This window comes from Pangasianodon hypophthalmus, chromosome 10 (assembly GCF_027358585.1).
Source record: "Pangasianodon hypophthalmus isolate fPanHyp1 chromosome 10, fPanHyp1.pri, whole genome shotgun sequence".
Classification (NCBI taxonomy): domain Eukaryota; kingdom Metazoa; phylum Chordata; class Actinopteri; order Siluriformes; family Pangasiidae; genus Pangasianodon; species Pangasianodon hypophthalmus.
In genome coordinates this window covers 16,562,642-16,590,318 of record NC_069719.1, presented here as the reverse complement: position 1 = coordinate 16,590,318, position 27,677 = coordinate 16,562,642, and the positions used below count along the sequence as shown (strand labels likewise).

General features: G+C 39.8%; 1 protein-coding gene across 2 annotated transcripts; it reads left to right on the top strand.

Moving 5' to 3' along the window:
* Positions 1-423: 423 nt before the first annotated feature.
* Positions 424-27,633, top strand: sptb (spectrin, beta, erythrocytic). 2 transcript variants are annotated; one of them, XM_026933774.3, is made up of 37 exons: positions 424-664; positions 4,632-4,851; positions 10,211-10,362; positions 10,474-10,647; positions 11,284-11,390; positions 11,492-11,572; positions 11,674-11,789; positions 11,894-12,006; positions 12,110-12,297; positions 12,415-12,532; positions 12,696-12,854; positions 12,974-13,276; positions 13,485-13,635; positions 13,851-14,721; positions 14,938-15,075; positions 15,191-15,950; positions 16,046-16,248; positions 16,881-16,971; positions 17,084-17,230; positions 17,354-17,623; positions 19,879-20,103; positions 20,184-20,273; positions 20,371-20,655; positions 20,735-20,865; positions 20,943-21,147; positions 21,378-21,601; positions 21,795-21,945; positions 22,450-22,694; positions 22,785-22,923; positions 23,047-23,131; positions 23,252-23,448; positions 23,526-23,593; positions 23,679-23,742; positions 23,854-24,110; positions 24,237-24,410; positions 25,085-25,127; positions 26,321-27,633. In XM_026933774.3, exons 2-37 carry the CDS (start codon positions 4,704-4,706, stop codon positions 26,507-26,509), a joined length of 7,062 nt encoding a protein of 2,353 aa, XP_026789575.2. In that variant the 5' UTR covers positions 424-664; positions 4,632-4,703; the 3' UTR covers positions 26,510-27,633. The 2 variants fall into 2 exon arrangements, with proteins under 2 accessions (XP_026789575.2, XP_053093262.1); XM_053237287.1 differs by lacking the exons at positions 424-664; positions 4,632-4,851 and adding an exon at positions 6,448-7,029.
* The last annotated feature ends 44 nt before the right edge of the window (positions 27,634-27,677 follow it).

Sequence of the window (27,677 nt, the reverse complement as noted above, 5' to 3'; positions counted from 1 at the left end):
CATTTTTCACATGTGATTTTTACACATAATTCATTTCACATGCATTTTTTTTGCACATGATACAGTTTTTCACATATTATTCACGTGTTTACTTGAGTTCACGTGCAATAGACTTTCGGATGTTTTTTCCGATGCAATATTACTCACATGATTACATGTGGAAAAACATATTATCACATGTGAACTTTGTGATTTTTTTCCTGAAGGGAAAGTGAATATGACATAAATTAAGTTCCATCAACTTTTTTTTTTTTTTTTTTTAAGGTTGAAATGAGCACAGGCCTCGTGGTCGACATTCCCGGTTCATGCAGAGGTGACTCTTTCGTGCGGCCAGTGTGTGTGTGTGTGTGTGTGTGTGTGTGCGTGTGAAGGCGGAACACACTCTGGGTGGGAGTGAGCAGCTCCATTCTCAGTGCATGTGCCATTTAAAGGCAGTGGGGCTCAGCAGGAATGTGCGTCCTGCGCTGCGCGCTCCGAGGCGCGCTTTATTTTTAACCGTTAGGGCGGGTCGAGAGCGCGGAGCTGCACTCAGTCCCCATGTCCCTGTCCCCGGCCTCAGCACCTCACCTCGGATTATAACACACCTAACACACAACTAACGGATTCCTTTCAACTATACACTCTAGAGGAAATTGGCAATAACATTTCTAAAAAATCTCTATTGGTAAGTCTTTCTAATTTCTTAATCGTAATGCAGAATGTTCATAAAGTCTTTATTAAAAAGAATATGTAAGAGTAAAGTTTATTATTTAATAAAAATAAGCTACACTACTATTATTAAAAGAAACTAAACTACTGTTATTGCTTTGTAGTGGGCTGGAATTATGTTATGCTCTATTCTATCTCCATATTTTTTATGCCTTATGATATTTGCACACTATTTACTATGTATAATTTTACTAATTAAACTTTATTATTCATTAATAATATTGACTGGTGCACCTTCATGGCTGTATATGAGCAGTATATATTGTTTCTTGTTAGTCTGGATGTTGGAGAAACTGAGAGCCGTAGAATCTATACTACAGTCTAAAGGCCAAAGGAGTTAAAGTTGAACTTTTTCCCACTACGCTGACAGGTGTTACTTGTTGGCTTACAAAAGTTTAGTTTGTTCATTTAATGTTACACACATCTTTTTTTTCATTTTAATCTCCAGGTTAACGCATTATTCTGGAATCAACGTGTAAAGCGTAACAGCATGAGGGCAGAAATAACTTGCTCTTAGATCCCAAGCTTCTCTCTCTCTCTCTCTCTCTCTCTCTCTCACACACACACACACACACACACACACACACACACATGCCCTGTCTATTAAACAAACAGTGTGGCTTCACAATATCGGCGAAAGTAAAACAGCCCTGTTTTATCACCAAGCTTTGAAATAACAAAGAAATTAGGTGAGCTGTCTAGTACTCACCTTATAAGGACAACATGCTATGATCTGTTATGACCTGAAGACTCATGTTATAATCTTAAATCTACACTGAATTACATTAACAGCCTGTTGACCTCTGTTTGTGATATTCCAGGAATACTAACATTGATTTGTTCCATTTCAGTTCTACTAGCTTGCAGCCTTTATTGAAACACACTTTGTGCCCTGTTTAACCCCTTAACGTCTTGGCATATCACTCAGTCATTCGTAGCAAAACTCAGTAACTGCTATAAATTATTCACTAACTATAGTGAAACTAATAAAAACTCATGAAGCTCCTGACCCGCCGACAGGTCCTGGAAGTATTAGGGGTTTAATCGCAGTTTGAGTTTCCATGTACATGTTTTAATTTCCATTAACACACTCTGTTCTTATTTTGACTTGGCTGCTATTACAGCACTGTGTGCTAAACAGGCTTCCAGGATTTATGCTTTATTTATATTATAACTTCATGGCAATAACAGTGATCAACAATTTCTGTGGAAAACAGAGCACTCATTGCCAGTTTGTAGTTCTTCATAGCACAGCGCATGAGGGCATCCAAACCACGCCTTTCTCTAGTTTCACTACTTCATCATCTCGCACGTCAGAAATATTCCACTACACTCTCATGCTTCATAGCTAGTGTACAACACTTCACTTGGCATGATAGAAATATCAGCCAGCTCATCACACATATATACAGAGTATCTAAATCGATACCCATTTTGAAGTTGAACTAGTATAATAATATTCTTTCAGTTACTTTGACATTTTTATGTGAGGACATTAGACCTGCTTTTCCTATCTAGATAGCAGGAGCTATGTCACGTGCTGTGTGTTTGAACATAAACGTAAGTTGCAGAGAGCAGGCTGATGGAGCAGGAGTAGACTCTGTAGGCTGTGATAAGGGGATTCCCGCTGAGGGAGGGAGCGTCATTCTCTGATAACGTCCTCTCTGCAACCTCCTGATACAGAGGAGAGAGTGAAGGAAGCACTTCTCCTCCACCAGGGCCTCTTCTCTGAACCTGTTATTCGCTTTCTTCTTTCCTTCTTATATTATACAATAGCTACATGATAATTGTGTCATGATTGTGTCAGTGGAAGAGATAACCTTACTGTATCTAAAGCTCATATTATTATGATTTATAAAATAGTTATAGTATTTGCTAGTTAGCTAAAAGAATGTATATTTAGCCAGGTATGAAATAGACCTGGTAATGTTTTGAGACAAGTAGTCACACTTGTGGCCTACAAATGTAAGAATTTCTCTAACTTAGAATACATGTCATACAAAGTGGCATTTATTTTAAAGAAAGAGCACAAGCACACTTTTCAAGAAAAACATTTCCCAAAAAATAGATGGTTTGTAGATAGATATAGATATACTGTTCAAATTTAGACACTTAATTGTGGCAGTATTTGCCATCCTTTGTTCCACAGAACTTCTTGACTACGTCTGGGCATTGAATCAGCCAGTTTCTGTAAAAGTTGTGGTGGACGTTTCCTCCAAGTCTCAACCAGCAAAATATTCAGTTCATCTACACAAGAGCATCAACAATCTGCTAATTTCTTCTCTGTTGCATCTCATAGATGCTCTATAGGGTTTAGGTCAGGGCTATGGGAGGGCCATTGTAAGACTTTAATTTTCTCTTTGAAAAGTATTCTTTTAAAAGGTGGCTGGTGATTTCTGAAAGTTTGCATCCAGATTGCCTCTGTACACTTCTGAGTTCTTGATGCTATCAATGAACACAAGCTCACCAACACCACTGTAGGAAAAACAGCCTCAGACTTTGACTTTTCCACCGCTGTGCTTTATAGTAACCACTCTACCATCAGGTCCATTCCAGTTAAATTTGGATTAATCTGAAAATAAGATCGTTCTTTCTTTCTAATTCTTGAGGCTGAAAAATGGTTTCTAACACTTTAGTCTTCTGCTATACTCATACCCGTTGATCCTGTTTTGAATAATTTGTGCTCTAGCTATATCTGATAAATCTCACTGATGTCTGAAGCAATCCTTGCTTCTGTTTCTTGACTGTTTTTCTTGATTTTACTCAGAATTAGCCTGCCCAGTCTGCTGGTGGTCTTTCTGGGTCTTCCTGTATGTTGTCTGTTTTCATCTGAACATTTTTTTTTTACAATATATCCAACTGGATATAGGCCTGGAGGAAGGAAGAGATGATGCTAGATCCTTTCTCAAAATTTACTTTCCTCTTCTTTTTTGCAAATGCTTTTAACCAAGGTAATTTATAGTGGATGTGTGTAGTCAATGACCTTCCTATTAGTGTAACCACATGGTGTAGTTCATCATCATTTTGCACAGTATATCTATTATTTTTATATTTTTAAACATAACAGTCAATTAATTTTTTTGGGAAATATTTTGCTTTTTAATACATGCCACTTGGTTTGGCATGTTGTTTTCTAATGCAGCGAAATTCATACATTTGTAAGTGTGGCTTAAGTGTCCAAATACTTTTTGGGGCCATTGTATAACAAGTCCAGGCTTTCTAGTGTATGTGGTTCAAATAGTCCAGAAGAATAAGTCTGTAATTTGAAGCCTCTATATGGTTAAAAGGTGCTGAATCAAAGCTTTTACACATGGCTGAATCATGAAATAAGCAGTCATGTACGTTAGCTCAAAACACATAGTATGTGACGAAGACATTAGTAGAATTCTGTGTTATTTTACTTGAAGGGGTTGCCCAGCCCCTGTGTTGGGTGATAAGGGTAGGAAAAAGCAGCATGCCTCTGGAAGATAGAGCTATCTTAGCCACATACCTTCACCCATCACGCCACAGAGGTACATGCACGTACTCTGAAAATGCTGGCCTTTTCAGATGTGAATGTTTAATGACTAATGTGAAGAGCATAACTATGTGTTGCTTGGGTGCCTTGTTGTTTTTTATGGTATTTTTTTCTGGTATTTGGAAAACTCACACATCAGACAGTACTTGAAAAACACTAGGGTTTCACTGGCTATTAAGTATCTTAAATCATAAATTGTTTGTTTGTTCTGTAGTGGTTTTGCTACTTGTCCCGATATACTGTCAAACATTCATGTATTTAATGTAAGCAGATCAGGATTAGACCTTGTACAATAATCTTCAGCATGAAGAAATCTGTGATATGAGTAGTCTCAATGTTTTTTTAACCCTGAATGTTGAAGGAGGTTGGCAGAAAAAAATGAATTGTTCTCTTCTGTTTTTTGTAGATCATCCGTTAGCCCCATCCCACGTTGCTCTGAGGTCTTCTGGCCCAGCCCTCCCACCTCCCTCCAGCAGCCATGACCTCCACCACGGACTTTGACAGTGCTGATATCACACAGCAGTACAGCCGCATCAACACGCGCTTTGAGCTGTCCGACGAGGAGCTGGACAATGACAACAGCACAGCTCGGCTCTTTGAGCGTTCACGCATCAAAGCTCTCGCAGGTGAGTTTTGTATGATGTGACCTAAAGCGTCATTCTGGGTGATAACACATTTTGAGAAGAGACTTACTCTTACTCTTTAAGTCTCTTAGACTAAAAAGGCTAAGTCTAAGACAAGCCTGAACCCCGGCAACCGAACACGTTCCCCACATTCTTGTTTCCTCCCCCTTCACTTCTCCAGCCAGCTATCTCAGAGCTCTGCTACATGCCCAGCGTTCTTTAGTGTGATGGAGCTGGACAGCTGCCCTGCCTGTCTGCGTCCAAGGCTCGAAGCAATGTGAGCATGTTATTGCTGCTACACCTGTGGCATGGCTGCTCTGACATTGGAGCCTTAAAATAGCTCTGCACGAGGCCAGAGTTCTAGTTCTTGCAAGTGTTCTAGACACACACACACACACACACACGATTCAGGACCCTTCTGAGGCATTTATACAGTATATTTAATTTGTTATTAGTTCATACAGTTATTTTATGTATTCTCACCCATCTCTACTCGTTATATTCCCAAAATTTCCATATTTAATGTTTAGTTGGCAATGTGTAATCACTTATTCAAATTTTATTTATTCATTTATTCATCTTCAGTAACCACTTTATCCTGGTTCGGGTAGTAATGGATCTGGAGCCTATCCCAGGCACAAGGAGCGAGAATGTACCTGGATGGGACTCATAAATATTTTATTTATTCAAATTTCAATCATTATGTCCTTATATGTCCGTATTTTGTCACAACAATTATGTTATCTTTTTCCTGGGTCTCTGATTATATGAAAACTAAATTTATTAGTTAGTGTCTGAGCATTTTCTTCTGATTCTTCTGATTGTTTTGAGGAAAGAGGGATTGTGGATTGCCCCGTTCCTTGAACCAAAACTATGCATGTACACAAAGCATTTTAGTGAAATATTGATATATTAAACGTCTGTGAATTTGTGAGACATCTTCATTGCTCAGATCTTGTGACACTGTAACAGGGTTGCTGTAACAGGACAGGCAGAATAACTTAGCTGTTTTGCATTGTTGTGATGCTTCTCTAGTCTGTGTCTTTAAGGTGCAGACATGCTGCTGCAGTAGAGAGCTGGTGTAATGTGCTCAGCATGTGCAGTGATCTTTATTTAATACAATTAGAGTTTCCTGACAAAGAGCAAGAGAGACACCAAGCAGACAGACTGAGAGTGAGGGGTATGTTCTTTATTGCTTGTGATCAAACAGCTTTTGAAACAAGCTAACAAAATGATGGTATTACACATTACAGATGAAAATATAGATTTGTGTTCAGTTTGGCAGTAGTTATAGCTTACATTCTATTTTCATCACTTGTGATCTCAGACATAGGTCCTGCAAATATACCCTTCCTGCATTTTTTTACAGTAGTTTTATAGAGTATTTATGCGTTTTGAGAAGCCTGTATTAATGAATGCTTTTCAAACCATGCAACCTCATACTTCCCATATGATGACATCATGTGTTTGTGCAAAGGAGGAAGTGAGCAAGGATATACTATATGCATGAGTTGGGCACTGGAGAAGCTGCTCCTTGCACTAGCTGAGAGTAAAAAACAGGGAGGGGGGGAGAATGGGAGAGGAGGAGGACTCGAAGACAGAAGAGAGGAAGCGATAGACTTTGCATCTGTCAAGCTGACCTGCAGAGGTGTATGCAGCGCTGGCTGATGATGAGCAGCCCCTGTCTGTGTCGCACCATGCCTGTGAGTCAGAGCCAGCTGCCAGAGGTGAAACTCAGCCTGAAGACCAGCAGAGAGGTCAGTTCAATCCACTCCAGTGCATACTCCTCAGGAAAAGGACTCCCCATCCGCGTCAGCACTCAAGCCACCAGAAGCAGGAGCACACCGCCTGTATCCAGAGTTCAGTGTAGCGAGAGCAAAGCGGTGCCCAAGACTAACGGACACACCAAGCATGAACCCAAGAATTTGCCTGAGAGGAATAGCACTTTACGGGGCATTCCACCAAATCAAGCCCCCTTAGCTGTCTCTGCCTCCTTCTCCTCGTCCTCTTCTTCTTCATCCTCCTATACTTCGAGACTATCCCGACCCTCGCCCCCGCAAAAACCTTCTTCGTCCTCATCGTCCTCTTCGCAGAGTATGAAACGAACCCGCTGGCTAAGTCACAGCACCTCCAACATTTGCTTCAACTCCATCTTAGATGGGAGGTTCAGACAGCTTCAAGGTAGAGTTCTCCTTTAGCTGCATCCTCTCTCCCTCCCTAAGACAAAGGGTACCATCCCCTGCTATGTCCAGCCTCCCTGTGTCCCTTTTGCTTCCGTTAGTTAGGTGAGTTTGGTTATGGTGGTTTTTGTGGAGGGCAAAAACTGTTGTGCTTGGTAAGTGCTTGTTTACATTACTGCATTTACATTAAATATTTAATACTGTGGTGGTAGAACAGTGTGCTGGTATACCAGGGTTAAGAACATAGTGAGGATGTTTTAGTAAAGATACTTTACACTATGCTATATTGGTTATAAAATGTTATTTCTAAATCTTACAAGGTTTTGTTCATGTAGATCAGGAGTGTCCAAACCTTTTCAAACCTCTTCACACTCTGTAACAAAATATTATTAATTAAAATAAAAAGACAAACATTTATATGAGTGACCTACTTTTTCCAACAAACATTGTATATCTACATTGTTTTAATAAAATACAGAAGCCATTTTAACAAGTTTATTTTAACTCCAATACTTTCCCTGACCAAGTAATTTAATACTTGCACTGTCACTGGAGTTTTTTGCCATTTACTTTGATTGTCTTTGAAATTCTAATGATGCAAGCATACTGCAGCTTGTGCAAATATGTTGCCTATTCATTTGATTATATTTCATGGTTAATATTTGCATTTGAATGTAGTGACATACTATCAGTGACATTAAATGTCACCAAACAGGTGCTAGCACCCAGATTCTTTACTGAAGGAAAAATGCAAATACTGAATAAATAATCTGATAAAAGTTGGAGTATAGCTTCAAGTTCTTGACTCAATTTACAGTACAAAAGTATAACCTTTGAAATTTAAAGTATGAAAGTAAAAGTAAACAAAAGAAAAAGACTTCAGCCACTTGTTTTAGTTACTGAAGGTATATTACTGCCCCTTTCTTCAAGGAACCGAGGAACATGGGAAAATATCAGCTAACTAACAACAGCTTTATTCCTAATCTATCAAATGTTCGCTACCATGATAACTCCTATGTTGCAAACTAGCTAATAGCTAATAGCTAGCTGTGACAATACAATGTGCCTTGATAAATGCAAAGTTTACATAACAACAGATTACAGTGATGGGTATTGGCTCTAATTCTTGCTGTCACATCTGTTAAAGTTTAGATTTGTTAGGAATTTAGATCAACTCTATGAAGTTGCCTGATGATAAATAATGGAGATAATTGTAATTGTAATTTGTTAATTTCCACCTCTGCTTACTGCTTATAAACAATTCCTTGTACTCATGCTGGCAAAGATTGCATGAAGCATATTTCTTAGCATTGTTTAAAAGGGGTGATTTCATGTATTCCAGACAAGCATTATGAAAAATCTCTAAAAGAACTAATTCCAGCTATGCTGACTTTTAGCTAAAGATATCTAGCTAGTAGCCAGTATGAGTATGGTTTTGGTAGCTTAGTGACATGTCTAAAACTTTTTTAATCCCTAATGAATTTGTTTATTTGGTTTCATGTGAAAATTGTAGGTCATTCTGCACATAATGATGAGCTAATGGTGCTAGTGCCAGTTTCCTTTTTGAGCCTGGCATAAAAGCAGATTGTGTTTCAGTCTTCCGTTTTTTTTTCTACTTCTCTATTCCACCCGTCTCTTTCCACTGATTATTATTATGAAATGTCAACTATACTGTGACCTCCAATCACCCTGTTGGACATATTACCATTTCACTCAGTTAACTACAAGTTAGCATTTAGTGATTGGCACCAATAAATTTACTGAATGGCTTTACAGCAAACGCTGACTGTAGTGCAAAACACAGGCTTACTCGGTACAGGGAAAATCCATCAGTATAAATAATTCATTGGCCTGTCGCTAGAGCTCGAGAGGAGATTTGAGCCCAGGCCATGAGAAGCTGAGCAACATTTAGCTTCTCTCTGATGCTGAGCTGATGCCACATGAGAGACAGCACAGTTTAGCAGAGTTTAGATTCTTCCATGCTTGGATTCAACCAGGTGAGAGCAGCCAGAACAGTGCACTTGGCAGCAGCTTAGGGATGATAAAAACAAACAAAATACAGAAGGCGTGCTTGCTTAGAGACTGCACAGTGGGGCAGTTAGCAGTTAGAATGATACTGTCTTTCTATCCTGGAGTAAAGAGGTCTGAAATCCCAAGATGTAGAAACAGATGTGTCCAAAAATCTTTAATCTGCATAGTTCAGTAAATTAGTGTCATAATGTTTGCTTTTTCTAATTGTCGTAACTTTTTCAGGCATTGGTGGTAAGGGTTGGTGTGTTTTGTAGTGGCTTGTAGTGCTGCAGCTTCCCTTCCTCTCTAATATGATTTATTCAGAACTTTCAGTTTCTTAATGTAAAAATCTTTTTTTTTTGGTGGAAGAGTGACATATGGGCCAAATATGGTTTAACAGTGCTTCTGGAGAGTGCGCTGTTTTTCTGCAGTTAGTAGTTAGGGGGTAAAAGGGGGTGGGCTAGTGTCTCATGGGTCTCATAGAGGATATGCTTAAAAGCATGGGTTCTTACTCTCAGGCCCTGTACCCTGTTCTAATGTTTTCCATCCAAATGCCATTTTTCTGCAGTACCATTAGATGCATTCTCTCTCTCTCTCTCTCTCTCTCTAAGTCTGCTGCCTGGCTTCTGTTGTCATGAGGAGTGAATCATTTATAAAACACTTATTAATGATGCAGTTTAATTTAAGATTTTGTTTGGAAGGACCAGGAGAAATGAGGTGGAGAGATATAAATAAGAACACCATTTGAAATACTGCAAATACTACTTCATTTATATTTGTTACTTAAAAGGTAAGACGTAAGGTGTCAAACTCATTGCTGGGAGGATTTGTGAGCTTTCCAAGCTGACATATCATCTTTGGGTATCTTTTGCTTTTGCTTAGCATTTTATCTCTTGTACTGTTTGGGAAGCCCCTGTGGTCCACTTATTTCATAAAAGCAACAATCAAAAAATATATGTGTCACGAGGAAAGTCAAAACCTACACCTACATGCACATTTCTGTTTATCTCAAATACACATTCCTCAGCAGATAGTATCTGTGTGTACTGTTAAGGCCCCAAAGTCATAAATCTATGTTAAAAGTGAACATATGGACAGGGGGGAAAAAAACAAGTAAGCACTTTTAGTCTAGCTAGGTTAGCTTAATATTTTCCTCTTACTCTGCCCACCAGATGAGCGAGAAGCTGTGCAAAAGAAGACCTTCACAAAATGGGTAAACTCCATCCTGGCTCGAGTCAGCTGCCGTATCTCAGACCTCTATCTAGACCTGCGGGATGGAAAGATGCTCATCAAACTACTTGAGGTTCTGTCGGGCGAAAGGCTGGTGAGTATCTGCTGATACAGCTAGACTGAAGTGAATAAGATGTTAGTGTTCAGACTTTAGAGATACACAATTATCTTTCAGCATCCTGTAGCCTATTTCTGCATTTTCTAGCCCAGGCCCACTAGAGGTCGAATGAGGATTCACTGTCTGGAGAATGTAGACAAGGCCCTGCAGTTTCTAAGGGAGCAGAGGGTTCATTTGGAGAACATGGGGTCACATGATATTGTAGACGGGAACCACCGTCTTATCCTGGGACTCATTTGGACAATTATTCTACGCTTCCAGGTGAGCTGAATACCCCAGGTTTGAGAAAAAGTGCTCATATAAATAAAAGTGAGAAACAATCTTCAAGTTATTCAGTGTCTCGCCGCTTATATAGCAGTTTGCCAAGGCATCATGTTTATCCAGGCTTTTTAATTTGGTATCACAGCAACGAAACATTTGTATTTGTACTGAAGAATAACAGGGTTTGTATTTATTTTTAATCACTACATTTGACAGCCAGTGTATTTTTGGCTTAGCTAGTTCAAACAATATGATCTGCTGCATAATTTAATCCCTCCACATGGATGAAAAGGAGAGCAGAGGAAAGGAAGTAGCTGACTACTTTTTTCTTTGGTCTGGATTCTTCAGTGTGTTAAAAAAAAACTGAAAAGATAAAAGAGAGCATATCTATTTTTAGCTTTCAATCGTTACACATCTTCTAGAACTGAAACCTCAGTATGATCTAATTAAGTGAAGTTATGTGGGACAGTAACATTTTTGATTAGGAGGAAGGCATTAGTCAAATGTTTAACATTTGATCACTTGAGGTAAATTACAATGAATAGAAATGGCATAAAATAACATGCATTTTTGAAAAATATGATACCAGTTACCAGCTTATACCCATCTGTTTTCCACTTTCTTCCTGATTCACAGATTCAAGACATTGTGGTAGAGGTAGGCAAGGTAGACCAGACGGGTAAGCAGGAGACACGCTCTGCTAAAGACGCCTTGCTGCTTTGGTGTCAAACGAAGACAGCTGGGTAAATGTTATTGGTCACCTCGATGCTATCAGGATATCATGTATCATATATCATATACGATATCACATGGGTTTTAATTTGGTACTCTTTTGTATTCTTAGGTATCCAAATGTAAATGTCACCAACTTCACCACAAGCTGGAAGGATGGCTTAGCTTTTAATGCCCTTATACACAAACACAGGTGCAGGGAAACAAAAGAAAACTAATCAAATATTGCCAAGAAATGAAACATCTGTAATACGTTAAAATTTCTCAAATTTTGCTAATGCTTCATTCCTTTAGGCCAGATCTGGTTGACTATGGCAACCTGCAGAGATCCAATCCAACTCACAATCTTCAGCAAGCTTTCAGTGTGGCTGAGAGAAACCTTGGAGTCACCAAGCTCCTGGACCCAGAAGGCAAGAAAATATCTTCATACCAAACACTCCTAATGCAAACAAACTTTTATTTTACCATGGTTCTGTTTGAAAGAGATAATCTCTGTGTTGTCTGTCATTTGCAGATGTGTTTACCGAGAACCCAGATGAGAAGTCCATCATCACTTATGTTGTTGCTTTCTACCACTACTTCTCCAAGATGAAAGCTCTGGCAGTTGAAGGCAAGCGAGTTGGGAAGGTGAGAGCAGTTCTATTTTTATATATGTGTTTGCTTATCTCTGTGTGAGTATGTGTGATGTATACAAATCAAACTTGCACTGAAAAGGCATGTCTTTCTTCAGGTGCTGGACCATGCCATTGAGGCAGAGGGGATGATTAAGAAGTACGAGACACTTTCCTCAGACCTGTTAACATGGATTGAACAGACCATCATTATCCTGAACAACCGCAAACTCGCAAACTCTCTGAATGGAGTCCAGCAACAATTACAAGCCTTCAACTCATACCGTACTCTGGAGAAGCCTCCAAAGTAAGAGCAAAAATGGACTTAATTTACTTTTAATTATTATTATTTTTTTACACTTCCTTAATTTAACCTAGGCAATGATGTTGAATTATTTCACATTTAATCCCAACATCTATAAAGATTCCAGGAGAAGGGAAATGTGGAGGTACTGCTCTTCACAATCCAGAGCAAGATGAGGGCCAACAATCAGAAGGTTTATACCCCTAAAGAGGGCGCACTGGTGGCAGACATCAACAGGGTGAGACACCCCTTTTGAATTTTGAGATCAAACTCTGCTTAGCTTTACTTTAAAGTATATATAGCTTGTAGATAATAATAATAATAATATAGTAAAATTAGTAATATCTCATGCTATATAGCATTATTTGTTATTGAGTGCAAGCAATTATCACTTGACCCAGGCATGGGAGCGATTGGAGCGGGCTGAACATGAACGAGAGCGGGTGCTTAGAGATGAGCTCATCAGGCAGGAAAAGCTTGAACAAATGGCCCGTCGCTTTGACAGAAAGGCTGGCATGAGAGAGACCTGGCTGTTGGAGAACCAGAAACTGGTATCTCAGGTAAATTTTGTTGCATACTTGCTTTGGAACAAATTAGGGCAGGTTTTTTTTAAGGTATTGCATCCACATGCCACAATCTTACAGTAAGCAATATACTTCAGTGTACCTTTACATTGTAGGACAACTTTGGATATGATCTACCAGCAGTTGAAGCAGCAAAGAAAAAGCACGATGCCATTGAGACTGACATTGCTGCATATGAGGAGCGTGTACAAAGCCTGGTGGCGTTGTCTAAAGAGCTGGAGGCAGAGAGGTACCATGATGCTAAACGGATTGATGCAATGAAAGACAATATCCTGAGGCTCTGGGGCTGCCTTCAGAAGCTTCTGAGCGATCGCAGGGTCCGTCTGGAGAAAAATCTCACCTTGCAAAGAATCTTCCAGGAAATGCTTTACATCCTTAACTCGATGGATGAAATGAAGGTAGAAGAGAATTTTGATTAGTGTTGTGAAATTAGTTAGTGTTTTTAAGCTTAGAAATTTTGTGTAATTGTCTTTTCAGAAAATCTGGCAAAGCATAACTTTGTTATGTTATAATTTTGTAAAGCTAAATTTCAAGCTTTAGGTTATTTTTGTCAGTTTCTTTGTATATGTTTTAATTGCGACTTAAATTATACTTTTTTTTTATCAGACTCGTCTCCAGTCACCTGATTTTGGCAAGCACTTGTTGGAGGTGGAGGACCTTTTGCAGAAGCATGCTTTAATTGAGGCAGATATCGCTGTGCAAGCAGAGAGAGTGAGCTCTGCTAATGCAGCTGCTCTCAAATTTGCAAATGGAGACAGTTAGTAGAACTTTTTTTACACTTCCCATGCCATTAGCATGCTATTATGCTATTATTATGTACAGTTAGCACCAAAATTATAAACTTGTAACTAAATGTACTTTTTTAGTAAAGCATAAATACAAAACCTAATTATGCAGTTTTTCCAACTATGTAAATACACATAGTTTTAACAATGATTCTTGCTAAATTCTGCTCTCTACCTCCTCAACCAGGCTACAAACCATGTGACCCCCAAGTGATTCGAGACAGGGTACAGCACTTAGACCTATGTTATCAGGAGCTGTGTGCACTTGCAGCACAACGCAAAGCCCGTTTGGAGCAGTCTCGTCGTCTCTGGAACTTCATTTGGGAGATAGCTGAACTGGAGAGCTGGATCCGTGAAAAGGAACACATATTTTCCTCTCTTGACTATGGCAAGGACCTGACCAGCGTGCTGGTGCTGCAGAGTAAACACAGTGCTTTTGAAGATGAGCTAGGTGCTCGGCGTGATAACCTGAAGCAGGTGATGGGAGAAGGTGAGAAGATGGTGGAAGCCAAGCATTTTGGTGCCCCGAAGGTGCAGCAGCGCATGGATGAAGTGCAGAGGCAATGGCAGCAACTGGAGGAGCTGGCTGCATTCCGCAAACGGAACCTCCAGGACACCCAGCGTTTCTTCCAGTTCCAGGGTGACGCTGATGACCTTAAGGCCTGGTTGTTGGATGCCATCAGGCAGATGAGCACTGAAGATATTGGGCATGAGGAGTACACCACACAGAGGCTGCTCAAGAGGCATCGTGCCCTGAGTGACGAGGCAGTTAAGAATGGAGCCACCATTGATGCTTTGACTAAACAGGCCAATTCACTGCCTGAGGAGTTAAAGAATACACCTGACATCCAACGACGTCTGAAGGACATTAGGGATCTGTACATGGAGCTCTTGTCTCTTTCAGACCTGCGAAAGAAGAAGCTAGAGGACACTATGGCACTGTACACCATTTTCAGTGAGACGGATGCCTGTGAGCTCTGGATGGGTCAGAAAGAGACATGGCTGGTTGGGTTAGAAACACCAGAGAAGTTGGAAGATCTGGAGGTTGTTCAGAATAGGTATGTGCATGTTACAAGCCCACCCTGGTTGGAATGTGTCAAGTATGTCATGGTGGAGTGGTATTTAGTACTTCTTATTTTAAGAACATATGGGCATTGCTGACAGGCATACCATTCCACTGCAAATTCCAGATTCCAGGAGCTGCATGGTGACACTTTGGTAAACATTTTTCACTAGTGCAGTTTTCTTACATGAATAATTTCTTGTGTTGTCAGGTTAAGCATCCTTGCCCAAGAAATGGGCAACATGCAGACACAGGTAGACAACATCAACAGAGCAGCCAAGCAGCTAGAGGATAGCAGGCACCCACGATCCAAAGAGGTGAAAGATTGTCAGACCCGTCTCAATAAGAGGTAAAACCGTTCTCTAAGTATAGACTTTCAAGTCTTTAAAGCCTTTAAAGTCTTCAAGGCTTTAAATATCAATAGATATCACATAACTTTAATAACTCTTATACTCCCCTCACAGGTGGGAAGAGTTTAAGGCTATGGTAGAATATAAGAAGCATAAGGTGGATTCAGCACTCAGTCTTCACAACTATGGGCTTGAGTGTGATGAAACTGGGGCATGGATCAAGGACAAGACACGAGTTATTGAGTCTACGCTAGACCTTGGAAATGACCTGGCTGCTGTCATGACTATCCAAAGGAAACTTTATGGCATTGAAAGAGACCTGGCTGCTATTCAGGATAAGCTGGACTTCCTGCATGGTGAGGCTCAACAACTTGTCAAAGACCATCCTGAGAATGCCACTGACATCCTGGCCCGACAAGAAGAGCTAAACAAAGCTTGGGAGACTTTGAAGCAAACGCTAAAGGATAGAGAGGACTCTCTCGGTGAAGTAAGCAAGTTGCAAAACTTCCTGCAGAACCTGGATGACTTTCAGTCCTGGCTTTTCAAGACACAGAAGGCCATTGCATCTGAGGAGATGCCTACAAGCCTGCCAGAGGCAGAGGAGCTCCTAAATCTTCATGATGCACTAAAAGAAGATATGGATTGCCATGAGGAGGACTATCACAGCGTTAGAGACACTGGAGCAGCTGTCACTCGTGACAAAGAGGAAGATGTCCAATACCAACAGCTGGATCAGAGGCTGAAGGGCCTAGATAAGGGCTGGGATGAGCTGCAAAAAATGTGGGACAGCCGAAAGAACTTCTTAGACCAAGGCATGGGTTTCCAACAGTTCTCAAGAGATGCAAAGCAAGCTGAAGCCATCTTGAACAACCAGGTAAGTATATTGCCAACCTTTTTCAAGATATTTGTCCAGTCAAACCCATAGCCCAAACACAAAAACCTTTGTACATTTGTATTTACATTTACTAGGAGTACATTCTGGCTCACCTGGAACAGCCTGACACACTTGATGGAGCAGAGAAGGCTTTGAAGAAGCATGAGGACTTTGTCACCACTATGGATGCTAATGAGGACAAAATATTAAATACACTAGAAGGAGGTCAAAGGCTGGTAGACAGTGGAAACCTCTACTCACCGAAAGTAAAGGACAAAATAAAATCTATCCAAGACAGGTCAGAAAAATTAAATAAAGTTAAATAATGCTATATCCTCTTACCATATTTTCTGTTTAAGATTCACTGACATTAAATTATGTGTACAAGCCTCTTGTGGCTTTTATTTGAGCAGTGTTATATGACCATACACATTCTAAATTTGTCTGTTACTATGTGAACATACAGCATTAGAAACAATGCCAGTGGTTTTCAGTTCTAACCCCCATTTTAACACACTTAATTTAACTGTTCAGGTATTAAGCTTTTTATGGGCTTATTCAGGTGTGATAGAGCAGGATAAGAAAAGTAACTCAAAGTCTAAACTGCTTTGAAAGTGACCATGGGTTCTTCTTCTAGCAGCTAGTGTTAGGGATATTACTAAAACATGCTGTGTAATCTCACTGTTCTCGGGTCAGCATTGAGACAAGAGCATTAGGCAGTGGAGAGGAAGTGTATATTTTTCCCATAAGTGGAGGTTGTCTGCTTGTATGAGAGCTGGGCGCCTCTCCTGATGGGTATTGATCTCATAATAAAAGTGCTCATCTGGAACAGTAGAGCTTTGTTCTGGAGATAGTGAGACTTTCTTACTGTGAGTTGTGTGTTTATATGCATTGGAAAATTGCCTAATGTGTGTTTGTATGTTCCTGCAGATACAAGACGAACCAAGACAAAGCCAAGGAGGTGTCTGAGAAACTCAGAGACAACAAAGACCTGCAACACTTTCTTCAGAACACTCAGGATGTAAGTGAATTTTCTATTCGATCTGAATGAATATAGATAGCTTTCTCTAGCCTTCACTCATTTCCCAATCACTTTAATACTCATCCTTTCCTATCTCTGCCTAATTTCTCAGCTTACTCTGTGGATAAATGAGAAGATGCTGACTGCTCAGGACACCTCATATGATGAGGCTCGCAACCTTCATAGCAAATGGCAGAAGCACCAGGCCTTCATGGCAGAACTGGCTTCAAATAAGGATTGGCTCAATAAAATTGACCAGGTTTGTAAATGTTTGAGCTCACTATAAAATACGTATCACTTACATACCATAAACACTGCAAAATCCTGTAAATCTATTCAATAAAATCCAAATGTAACTTCTGAATCTTGTACACCTATGTAGGAAGGTAAAGAGTTGATGGCCTCCAAACCAGAGTTTGAACCCATTGTGAAGGACCGTCTGACAAAACTTCATGAGCTTTGGAACAAGCTGGAACACACCACACAGGAAAAGGCCCGGCTTCTGTTTGACGCACACCGCTCTGAACTGTTTGAACAGAGCTTGGCTGATTTGAAGAAGTGGTTGGCTAATCTGCAACAGCAGCTCCAGGGTGATGTTGATGAGGAGGTTAAAGATCTTACTAGTGCCAATATCCTTCTCAAGAAGCATCAGGTAAATATTCATTTTTGAAAATACCATACAGAGGTAGGATTTCAGATGGTCTGCCCCTTTCTGTTTTGATAACAGTTGTTTCTGGGATTCATCCAAATGCTTAAAAGTGTTAAAAATGCACTTAAATAAATAAAAATTAAATCTAGCACACTAAAATCCATCTGAAGGAACCCTTTAAGGTTCTATAACAAAGTTTCTCTTTCACGAAATGCTCAAAAAACAAAGGCAGAACTATTAACCATCCAAAGAACCACTGATGAACTGGTGGTTTATAAGAGCATGCTTGAAAAATAAGTTTAAAATGTGCCTAATTTTGTATGAAGAAATTACTAATTTATGCTTGTTTTAGTCAACAAAATAGTGATAATTTGAAAACAAAAGGATGTCGTAGTTTCTTAATTTATTCTATACAGTAGTATAGTAGTTATACATTTTCCTTGTGTTCCTCTGCACTGTTTTCTTTTTCTTTTTTTTTTTTTTTTTGAGTAAATTAGTTTACTCTGGAATTGACTGTAAATTAGCAGTTGGCCTCTTTAGTCTGATTTTAGTACTGGATTTAAAGCATGTCAGGATGTATCAAGTGCCTTACATCAGGTTTCTCGAAACTTTACGCATATAGAGACCCTATTAACTGCAAAATAAATTTGATGGACCCCATTAGTATAGACTTATAATCACAATCCAACTATTCAAATATGAGGCAATAATATTTTGGCTGTTTATTATTATTTTTTTTTACTGAAATGTTCTCCAAGAAGCCTATTTGTGGTTTGGATTAAACCCATTCAATTCAATTGACCAGTCAAATATTACTAACTCCACATTAACAGGGTTTTAGCTTGATAGGATTCTTACACCCTGACTTATTTGTAGTAGCATGAAGATATGTTTTTGACGGAGACTAAAAAGCACTTCTGGAGAATGGTGTCCGTTAAATGCTGTAAATGTACATTAAAATGAAAATAACTATAAGAGGTGAATAATAAATATAACTGATACTGGTGAGTTGTGGTTTCCACCACTGTATCAAAAAATTTGATTACCAGTCCACTAACAATAAAATGTTACATTCTTTACATTATACTATGACTTTTTGACATCATGTCAGGTTACCAATTCATTATAAATAAGCTAGACAATGAATGTTTGTGATTACAACAAGGGCTAAACACACATACTGCAAGTTCTGTAAGAATGGAATTGACCATGTCTTAATATTTATAATCTCTGCCAAATAGCCTGCAAAGTCTTTATAACTCTTCTGAACATGGAAATGAAATTATTTGGAACAGCAGCTGAAACACCTAAATAGGCACCCGTGCACTCTAGCTGAATTACATATTCAGTGAGTGGAAAAGTGGGCAAAATTGACAGGCATTATTACTTAACAGGATTTGCACAGGTAAGGCCAGGGGGTGTTTGTAACCAAGCAAAAGAAATAACACATGTCTGTCTGTTCTGGTGTTTCACCTGCTGTTCCAAAAAATCCCAAACGTTTTCTATGGGATCAAGATCTGATGATTATGCAAGCCAGTCAAAGTGCTCCAGTGTTCCATTATGCTTGTCAAGCAACTTACACACAGATTTGGCCCTGTGGACCCAGCATTTGCACCCTACAGTTGTCATCTTGGCATGTGGGAGTGTCAGTGTGGTGTTCTGCACAAATGCAATCTCAGAGTCTGACTAATAAAAGATAATCCATTTTTATGACAAATTACATTTGTCCAGGTGCCCGTGTTTAATAAAATTGTAAAATATGGTGCAATTGGTAGCTGTAAACATAATTTGGGTCTGTGTTAGTGACTTTTGAGACCAGACGACAATTCTCACACACATCATCAAGATAGTAAAGCCAGTAAATATGTATGTTTATTCATTTATTCATTGATTCTTCTTCAGTAACCTCATTATCCTGGTCAGGGTCACGGTGGATCCTATCCTGGGAACACTGGGCACAAGGCACCAGATGGACACCAGTCCATCTCAGGGACCGTGCAAGCCCACATTTACACACTTATTCACACCCAGGGGCAATTTTAGCATAGTAAATCCATCTACTGGAATGTTTTGGGAGGTAGGAGGAAACCGGAGGAATCCCTGCAGACATGTGGAGAACATGCTCATGAGCTTAAATGTTGATTTGCTTTATGCTAGATATAGTCGCGCTAACTTTTTAGACAAAGCTGTAAAAATGCTTGAAGTTCACTTTAGAGGTCTTGAAAGCTCTATAAACAGTGTGACCTGTGCTCCTGCAGATGACTGAGAATCAGGTTCGAGACCGAGCGCGGGAGCTGGAAGAGCTGCAGGAAGCTGTACAGCAGCATACTCCTCTAACTGAAGAGCAGCCCGAGCTGGAAGCTGAGCAGCAGGTCATCCAGAGGGACTTTCAGCAGCTCCTTACACCTCTGGCTGAACGCAAGGGAAAACTCGAGGCAGCTAAAGCTGTGTACCAGTTCTACAGAGATGTGGCTGATGAGATAGTGAGTGGCAATTCCACAAAGAGGGATTCACAGAGATCTAATGAACAGTCATTTAATCTTTTGTTTTGATTTTGTTTTAGCTCTGGCTTGAAGAGAGGTTGCCTATGGCCATGTCACAGGATCATGGAAACAATCTACAGACGGTCCAGCTTCTCCTGAAAAAGAATCAGGTGGCCAAGTCTTATCCTGCCTTGAGGCAACATCACAAAAGTTTAACTGCTTCACTTTTCATCATTATTTGCATTAACCAGATTTATCCAAACACAGACCCTCCAGAAGGAGATTGAAGGTCACCAGCCACGTGTGGATGAGGTGTTGCAGCGGGGTCAACGTATGATGGCAGCTGCAGAAGGGAGCCCAGAGGCAGAGCATATGTCTGAGGAAATGACGAGGTTGAAGGAGGTGTGGGCACGGCTGCAGGATGAGATGGCAAAACGGCGAGCTCGACTCAATGCCTCTAACGATGCCCAGCAGTACTACAATGATGCAGATGAAGCAGAAGCATGGATTGGTGAACAGGAACTCTACATGATTGCTGATGATAAAGCAAAGGTAGAACTGTTCAGGAAGAAGTGGAGAATAAACATTCTGCTTTTCTCTACTTGTAACTTATAATCTCCATTCTTTACAGGATGAACAGAGCGCTGTGATTCTGCTAAAGCGGCACTTGATTCTGAAGCAGGTTGTTGATGACTATGCAGACTCTGTACAGAAGCTTGCTGACCGTGCTCAGAAGATGTTTGCTGAGGAGCATCCTGAAGGGTATGCTGGGTTTACAATTCAGCTGTAAAACAATCTCTAGTAAGAGGAGTGTCGTAAATTCACATTTTCCTGTCCAGGGAGGCCATCATCCGGAGGCAGGGTCAGGTGGACAAACAGTATGCAGGGCTGAAGGAGCTGGCTGAGGACCGCAGGAGGAACCTTGATCACACTTACCATCACTTCCTGCTGAGCCGGGAGGTGGAAGATCTGGAGCAGTGGATTGCTGAGCGCGATGTGGTGGCTTCTTCACAGGAGATGGGACAGGACCTGGACCATGTCACGGTACTGCAGAACATGCACACCTTCACACACATAGTAATGTAAGACACTTAGAAGATGAAGAGGTTTACACACACATTTCAACTGTCTAATGAAATATTAAATGAGGTCTTGTTTCTGGCCTGGTAATTAGGCCACAAGCTAAATTGTGTCCATGTAACAAGGTATGAATGTATAATGCTGCATTTGCTATTATAATAATTGGTCCATGTGACTGCTTAAATGACACTTAGATACTGAGGGATAAGTTCAGGGAGTTTGCCCGGGAGACGGGGACTGTGGGACAGGAGCGGGTGGACACTGTGAATCACACCATTGATGAGCTGATCGAGGCTGGTCATAGTGAATCATCTACTCTGGCTGAATGGAAGGACGGCATTAACGAGAGTTGGGCAGATCTCTTGGAGCTCATTGACACCCGCACACAGCTCCTCACTTCTTCTTATGATCTGTTTAAGTAAGTTGTTGTGGATAAAATCGGTTCGAATCAGTTCAAATAAATACTTCTCCAATAATTTTTTACACACTTTGTCTCTTCAGAAGGCAATAAAGATAATGTAGAGTATGATGTCATGTGTATTCCTGAGTATATAGATGCAATTTTACTAAGCAGTAGAGAAGAAAAGGTTATAACCTGTCCTGCTGCCCAGGTACTTTTATGATGGCAAGGAGTTGGTAGTCCAGATCGAGGAGAAACAGAATGAGCTTCCAGAAGATGTGGGAGAGGATTTCAGCAAGGCAGAGTCTTTCCATCGTATGCATGCTGCATTTGAGAGAGATATCAGCTCCCTTGGAAAGCAGGTAGATCACTGTGCAGATATTAAATAACACTTGAATATCTTACCACCATTAACATGTTTATATCTTACCACCAGTAACATGTTTATTAACATGAAGGCATGCATCGAGACTCTTCTCTGTTCTGGCACCAAGGTGGTGGAATGAACTTCCCCTAGATGTCCAAACAGCTGAGTCACTGGCAGTCTTCAAATGACGTCTAAAGACTTACCTCTTCATAAAATACTTAAATTAGCACTCTCACAAAAAAAAAAAAAAAAAAAAAAGCACCTCCCCAACAGAGTTTTGGACTGATGGTATTCCTAGTTTGTACCTAGCGAGCCAATATCAGAATGTATTTTTGATAGACTTCAAAGCACTATTGTCGCTCTGGACAAGGGCGTCTGCCAAATGCCATAAATGTAAATGTAAAATGTAAATATTTACTGTATCTTTGGACTCTTTTGAGAAAAATGAGTTTTTCATCCATCTTAATTTCGCTCTATTTGGCATATACTGTATATATAGGTACAGCAGTTCCAGGACACTGCAGCTCGTCTGCATGCCCAGTATGCTGGAGTCCAGGCAGATACCATCAAGGCAACAGAGAAAGAGGTGGTAGATGCCTGGAAGGGTCTTCTGGCTGCCTGCGCGGGCAGGCGGAAACAGCTGGAGGAGACAGCAAACAAGTTCCGCTTTTTCACCATGGTTAGGGACCTAATGGCCTGGATGGAAAGCATCATCCAGCAAATAGAAACTCAGGAGAAACCCAGGTGAGTTGTGACTTTCAGCACAGAGAATTAAAGTAATTTTATGAATTGTGAAAATGTTTCTAAATTTGTGTGCCCTGTGTACAACTCTAGAGATGTCTCATCAGTGGAGCTGCTAATGAAGTATCACCAAGGGATCCGTGCAGAGATTGAGACTCGTGGACCAAAGTTTAATAACTGTGTGGAGTTAGGGCGGACTCTACTAGCACAGAGGCACAGGGACTCAGATGAGGTAATCAGATACAGCAGTATTTGAGCTTTCATAATAGGGTCTGTAGTAGGGGTGTCTAACAGGATTGATTTGTTAAATTTGTAATTTTCTTCTGTTTCTCTTTCTTTGCTGTGTCTCATATAGATCAAAGAGAAGTTGATGCAGCTAATTGAGAAGAGGAAGGAAATGATGCTTAAATGGGATGAGAGATGGGACTGGCTTAGACTGTGTATGTGCTATTGAATTATTCAAACACGCATCATCACTCACATTTAACACTTAATGCACATTCCACTAGTTATCCTTCAAGTATACAAGCCTGTAAACTATTGCTAATGTCTCCCCCTAGTGTTGGAGGTGTGCCAGTTTGCCCGGGATGCATCTGTAGCGGAAGCCTGGCTGATAGCTCAGGAGCCGTATGTGGCCAGTAAGGACTTGGGTGAATCCGTGCATGAGGTAGAGAAGCTCCTCAAGAGGCACGAGGCCTTTGAGAAATCCACTGCCACCTGGGAGGAACGATTCTCTGCACTGGAGCGCCTTACAACTGTAAGGGCATTAAAGTTGTGAGTATGTATGTAAAAGAGAAGGTGTGCATATACTTACAGTTTTTTGTTTTGTTCTAGCTTGAGCTGCTTGAAATCAGAAAGCAGCAGCAGGAAATGCAGCAGTACAGACAGGAAGAGGACAGCAGGTAAAATAGAGTTCAAGTCAGACTCTTTGTGGACAGTTTATGGTCCACAGCTTAATTTCATTAACCCTGTATGTTTGGCTCTTAGGAGGGAAGACACAGGCTTTGCTGAAGAGTCCTCACGTTTGGATACAATTGAGGAGCAGTCTCTTGTCAGTGAATTTGCCACTTTGCCGCTCCATCTCCATTTTATTCTATATCTCTGTACATTTTAATTGCCATTTATCAAACCTTTCTTTTTACACACCTGTATTTGTGTTTAGTCTGGCATGGCAGCAGTAGATCCCAGCTCAGGCCGTGGAGATAGCACTGCAGGGGAATCAGTGGTGCCCATTGTTTCAGATATTCAGGAGAGTGGCTCTGTGGAACTGGATCCCTCAACATCCTCACAGGCTCCGGAAGAGGCAGAACAGGCTGCCACTCTCCCCATCATGCCTACACAGTCCCAGCCAACCCTGCTGCAGGGAACCCTCACACGTAAACATGAGATGGAGGGACCTAATAAAAAAGCAGCCAATAGGTAATGTATACTGTCCTCAGCTGATGCACTTGTGTTGTCTTGATCTAAAATGTGCTCTTATTTAAAAAAAAAAATGAAGCTGTCGAACAACACAAAGGACATTTTATTTCTGTCCTCTTATCACAGGTCCTGGAACAGCATCTACTTTGTTTTAAAACCTGGCCAGCTTTCAGCTTACAAGGATGCAAAGAGTTTTGTCCATAGTGTTCCATACCATGGAGAAGAACCACTGTCACTCCACAATGCTGTTTGCGAGGTTCTGACAAATTATAAGAAAAGGAAGCATGTGTTTAAACTGTGGTAAGCATAGCAAAATGTATTGTTTATTATCGAACCCAAGTAAATGAATAATTAGTCACTCTTTTATAGTGTTTTATGGCATGAGAAGTTTGCTGAAGAAGACGGAATTATAAGCCACAAACGTGGTAAAGTAATGATTAGTTATTAATAGTGAAAGAAACCAAAGCAATATCAGTTCAAAGGTTTATATTTCCCTTTCTGAATGTGATAGTAATATTCTCTAATACCAAGCCCAAGCCATGTCTTTTTAACTGCATCCAACTTCTCCTAAATTTGCTTTTGGATCATTCCAGTTGTAACATTCGGCTCCAACAGCCCACCCATCTGCACATTTCTGTTCTCTGACAGATTGCTTGGCAAATCTTTGGCTATATATCTATTACAGTTCTGCCAGATGTCACACACTGTATTTAAGTCTAGATACCAAGAGACTGAAATGTTAATAGCAGAACTTTTATTATTTTTGCTCAGTGTTTAGGATTATTATCTTGTTGCAGGATACAATCTCATTTCCTTTTTAACATTTTGGAATTTAGAATCAGGTAAAATAGAGGTGTATTTTCTTTTTTCCTATTCAAAAACCATGGGAATGCAAACCTAACCAAACAGATTCTTTATTTAGCCACCTGGAATGAAACATGAACCAATCCTCTGTTGTTTTCTGCATTTTCTAGGCTTGAAGATGGAAGTGAATACCTATTCCAGTGTAGAGATGAGGTCAGTTCTTTCCCAGAATGCACTTTTAACACTAAAGCCTATTCTACACCAGAATTACACACATGGTGCAACCTCTCCACAATGCTTTTTATTTTATACTGGATGCAGTGTGCGTGCATCACGTACGCAGGGAGTGGTGCATTCATTTCTGTTTTTTCTTAAACTGGTTAAGTAAATCTAACATGCAAAGATCTGTTCTGAATGGCAGATTATAAACACCCATTACCACTGTATATGATCACTCCTGCATTCTGTGCCAGTTAGAACTGTCCTGGAGTTTGAATTTTAACTGTTGTCGGAGCGAGCGCTGCTACTGCTACTCCCCTAATGTTCTAATTTTAAAGTAACCCTGTGGTAACACGTGATGGTGCGGAGAACATTCTCCACACATTCTGGCAACCTTTAGGGTGCTTTCACACCTTGTAGTCCATTCGCCACGTTTGAATCAGAGTGAAATTTACACTTTTGGTTCATGTTGTATTTGGTTTGGTTTATTTTCTCACTGCAAATAAATTAAATGAACCAAAAAGCGAGAAAAACATTGTCCAAAAAGTGTATAGGGTAATCTTGTATGATCTTGTGTATCATATTATCACCTTTGGGCGAATGTTCCTTGTCAGTTGTCATATAACCATAAGAGAATTTTCATAGAATGTTTTGCTGTTTTGACTTTGTTGGTGAAAATACAACATTCCCAGAACATTATAAAATGGCTCCCAAAAAATAACCAAAAGAGAACCATATGCTAATGCTAGGGAAATGTTCTGTGTTTGCTGAGGTGCTCTCCAAAACCACCACCACCATCATCAAAGCATCAACTGAGGGAGTAGCCAGTACCAGAAATATGTGTGACAAAGTACACTGAAAGTGTTTTGGGGGCTTGTGGTGGCCCAACAGATTATTAAAACACTTTATGTTATTTTTTTTTTCATTAATTTGACACTTATTATAGATTGTATAGATTGTAAATAATGGACATACACTCCATAATATAGCCAAATTATTTATTATAACACAAAAATATTGTGTTATGTATGTGAAAGAAGTATAACTTCTGGCATGTGTTCAATGTAAAATGTCACATTGATTAAAGAGAGTATATTGAAAGTTGCGTAAAATTTGCTTTCAGTTGCTTGTGTCTAAAATTTTAAATGAGTCATTTTAATATTCTTGGTTACATATTACTTCCACAGGAAGAACTGAAGATCTGGACTCAGGCCATAGAGAAGGCAGCAAAGTATGAGACTGAGGAGCCAGCAGAAGGGCCTTCAGAACCTCGAGCCCAGACCTTGCCCCCTCCTTCAACCTCCTCTGCCTCAGAAGTTCCCTCTGCCAAGAAGGAAAAGGAGAAGAGGTTTACTTTATTCACGAAAAAGAAGTGAGAGGGACCCTAATAGGTCAGGACCTCAGAGAGAGCAAGCAAAAACCACAGAGGACAGAGAGTGGGTTGGTGAAGAAATGAACTGATGTTAACATGCTACATGCATTTTTTTTTACTTTATGTTAATTTTTATGATTACACTTGCGCCTGTATGTACGCCAGTGAACTGTTGCTATGGTCCACTTGTTTGCTTTGTTTTTTACTTTTTCCCTAAAACATACCAGATTCACATTCAGACAAAAGCACAGGAATGCTGTTTTCACACTCAACCAAAGATTGTTTTCATTATTTTTATTATTACTTGATCTTCTTTGGGCATGCTTTCTTAATATTATATAGTAGATTTATAATCACATAGTAAGCATTTTCTCAATTTGCCATACTCCTCAAAATGGTTGTAAAATGTGATACTGTGCTCTTTTTGTTGGAACTTGTACAATGTACAATTTACAATTTACAATTGGACATTACAGAGTTTGTTGTAAATGCTAATTAGCCATACAGAGATTTACTCAGGAGGTTTAGTTTATACACTGTACACTACTGTATAGAATTAATACAAGTGCAGTAAGCACAGTGGTCAACAAACTTTTTTATTGTTCAAGTTTAGCTTTTTTCCCCATGGAATTAGGATTAACTTTCTGCAATATACTAAAATGGTATCTTGCTAGACAAAATAAGATGGCAAGTGCACTAAGAATTGTCCAAAACCTGAAATATGCGTAATGATATTTTTTCTAATGCATGAGTGGATGTGTTTATTTAATATGGTGCTATGTTATTACATGCCACAGTGGTCACAGGCTCTTTAACGACTAATCTAAATTTATAGCAGCTATCAAAAGCATGCATCATGTCTCTTGTTTTAATAATATCAAATTAATACCATGTTTTGTAAAGACTTGAGAATATATTGTTGGGTCAGTGATGTTCAGAGCAATCATTCAATTTCAGAATGCATATGGAAAGAATGTGTTACACCAATTTGAATGTAACATACAGTAGGAGGAAGTGAAACCATGAGAGAGGAAAAGAAAAAAGTAAAGACTGCTATTTACTGGATTTGTCAGGGAAAGGGTATAAAGTTATATGTTTATGCATAAATAATACATAATCAAATCTGAATTGTTTTAAATGTCTCTTTTTACATGTGTATTTCCATCAGCACC

What these genes read in the sequence shown, in the direction of transcription:
- sptb (XM_053237287.1), top strand. Translation starts at nt 6,501, where the DNA reads ATGCAGCGCTGGCTGATGATGAGCAGCCCCTGTCTGTGTCGCACCATG. An exon ending in ACTCGATGGATGAAATGAAG is followed by an intron (nt 13,277 to 13,484) that starts GTAGAAGAGAAT and finishes TTTTTTTATCAG; the next exon opens with ACTCGTCTCCAGTCACCTGA. An exon ending in ATAAAATCTATCCAAGACAG is followed by an intron (nt 16,249 to 16,880) that starts GTCAGAAAAATT and finishes ATGTTCCTGCAG; the next exon opens with ATACAAGACGAACCAAGACA.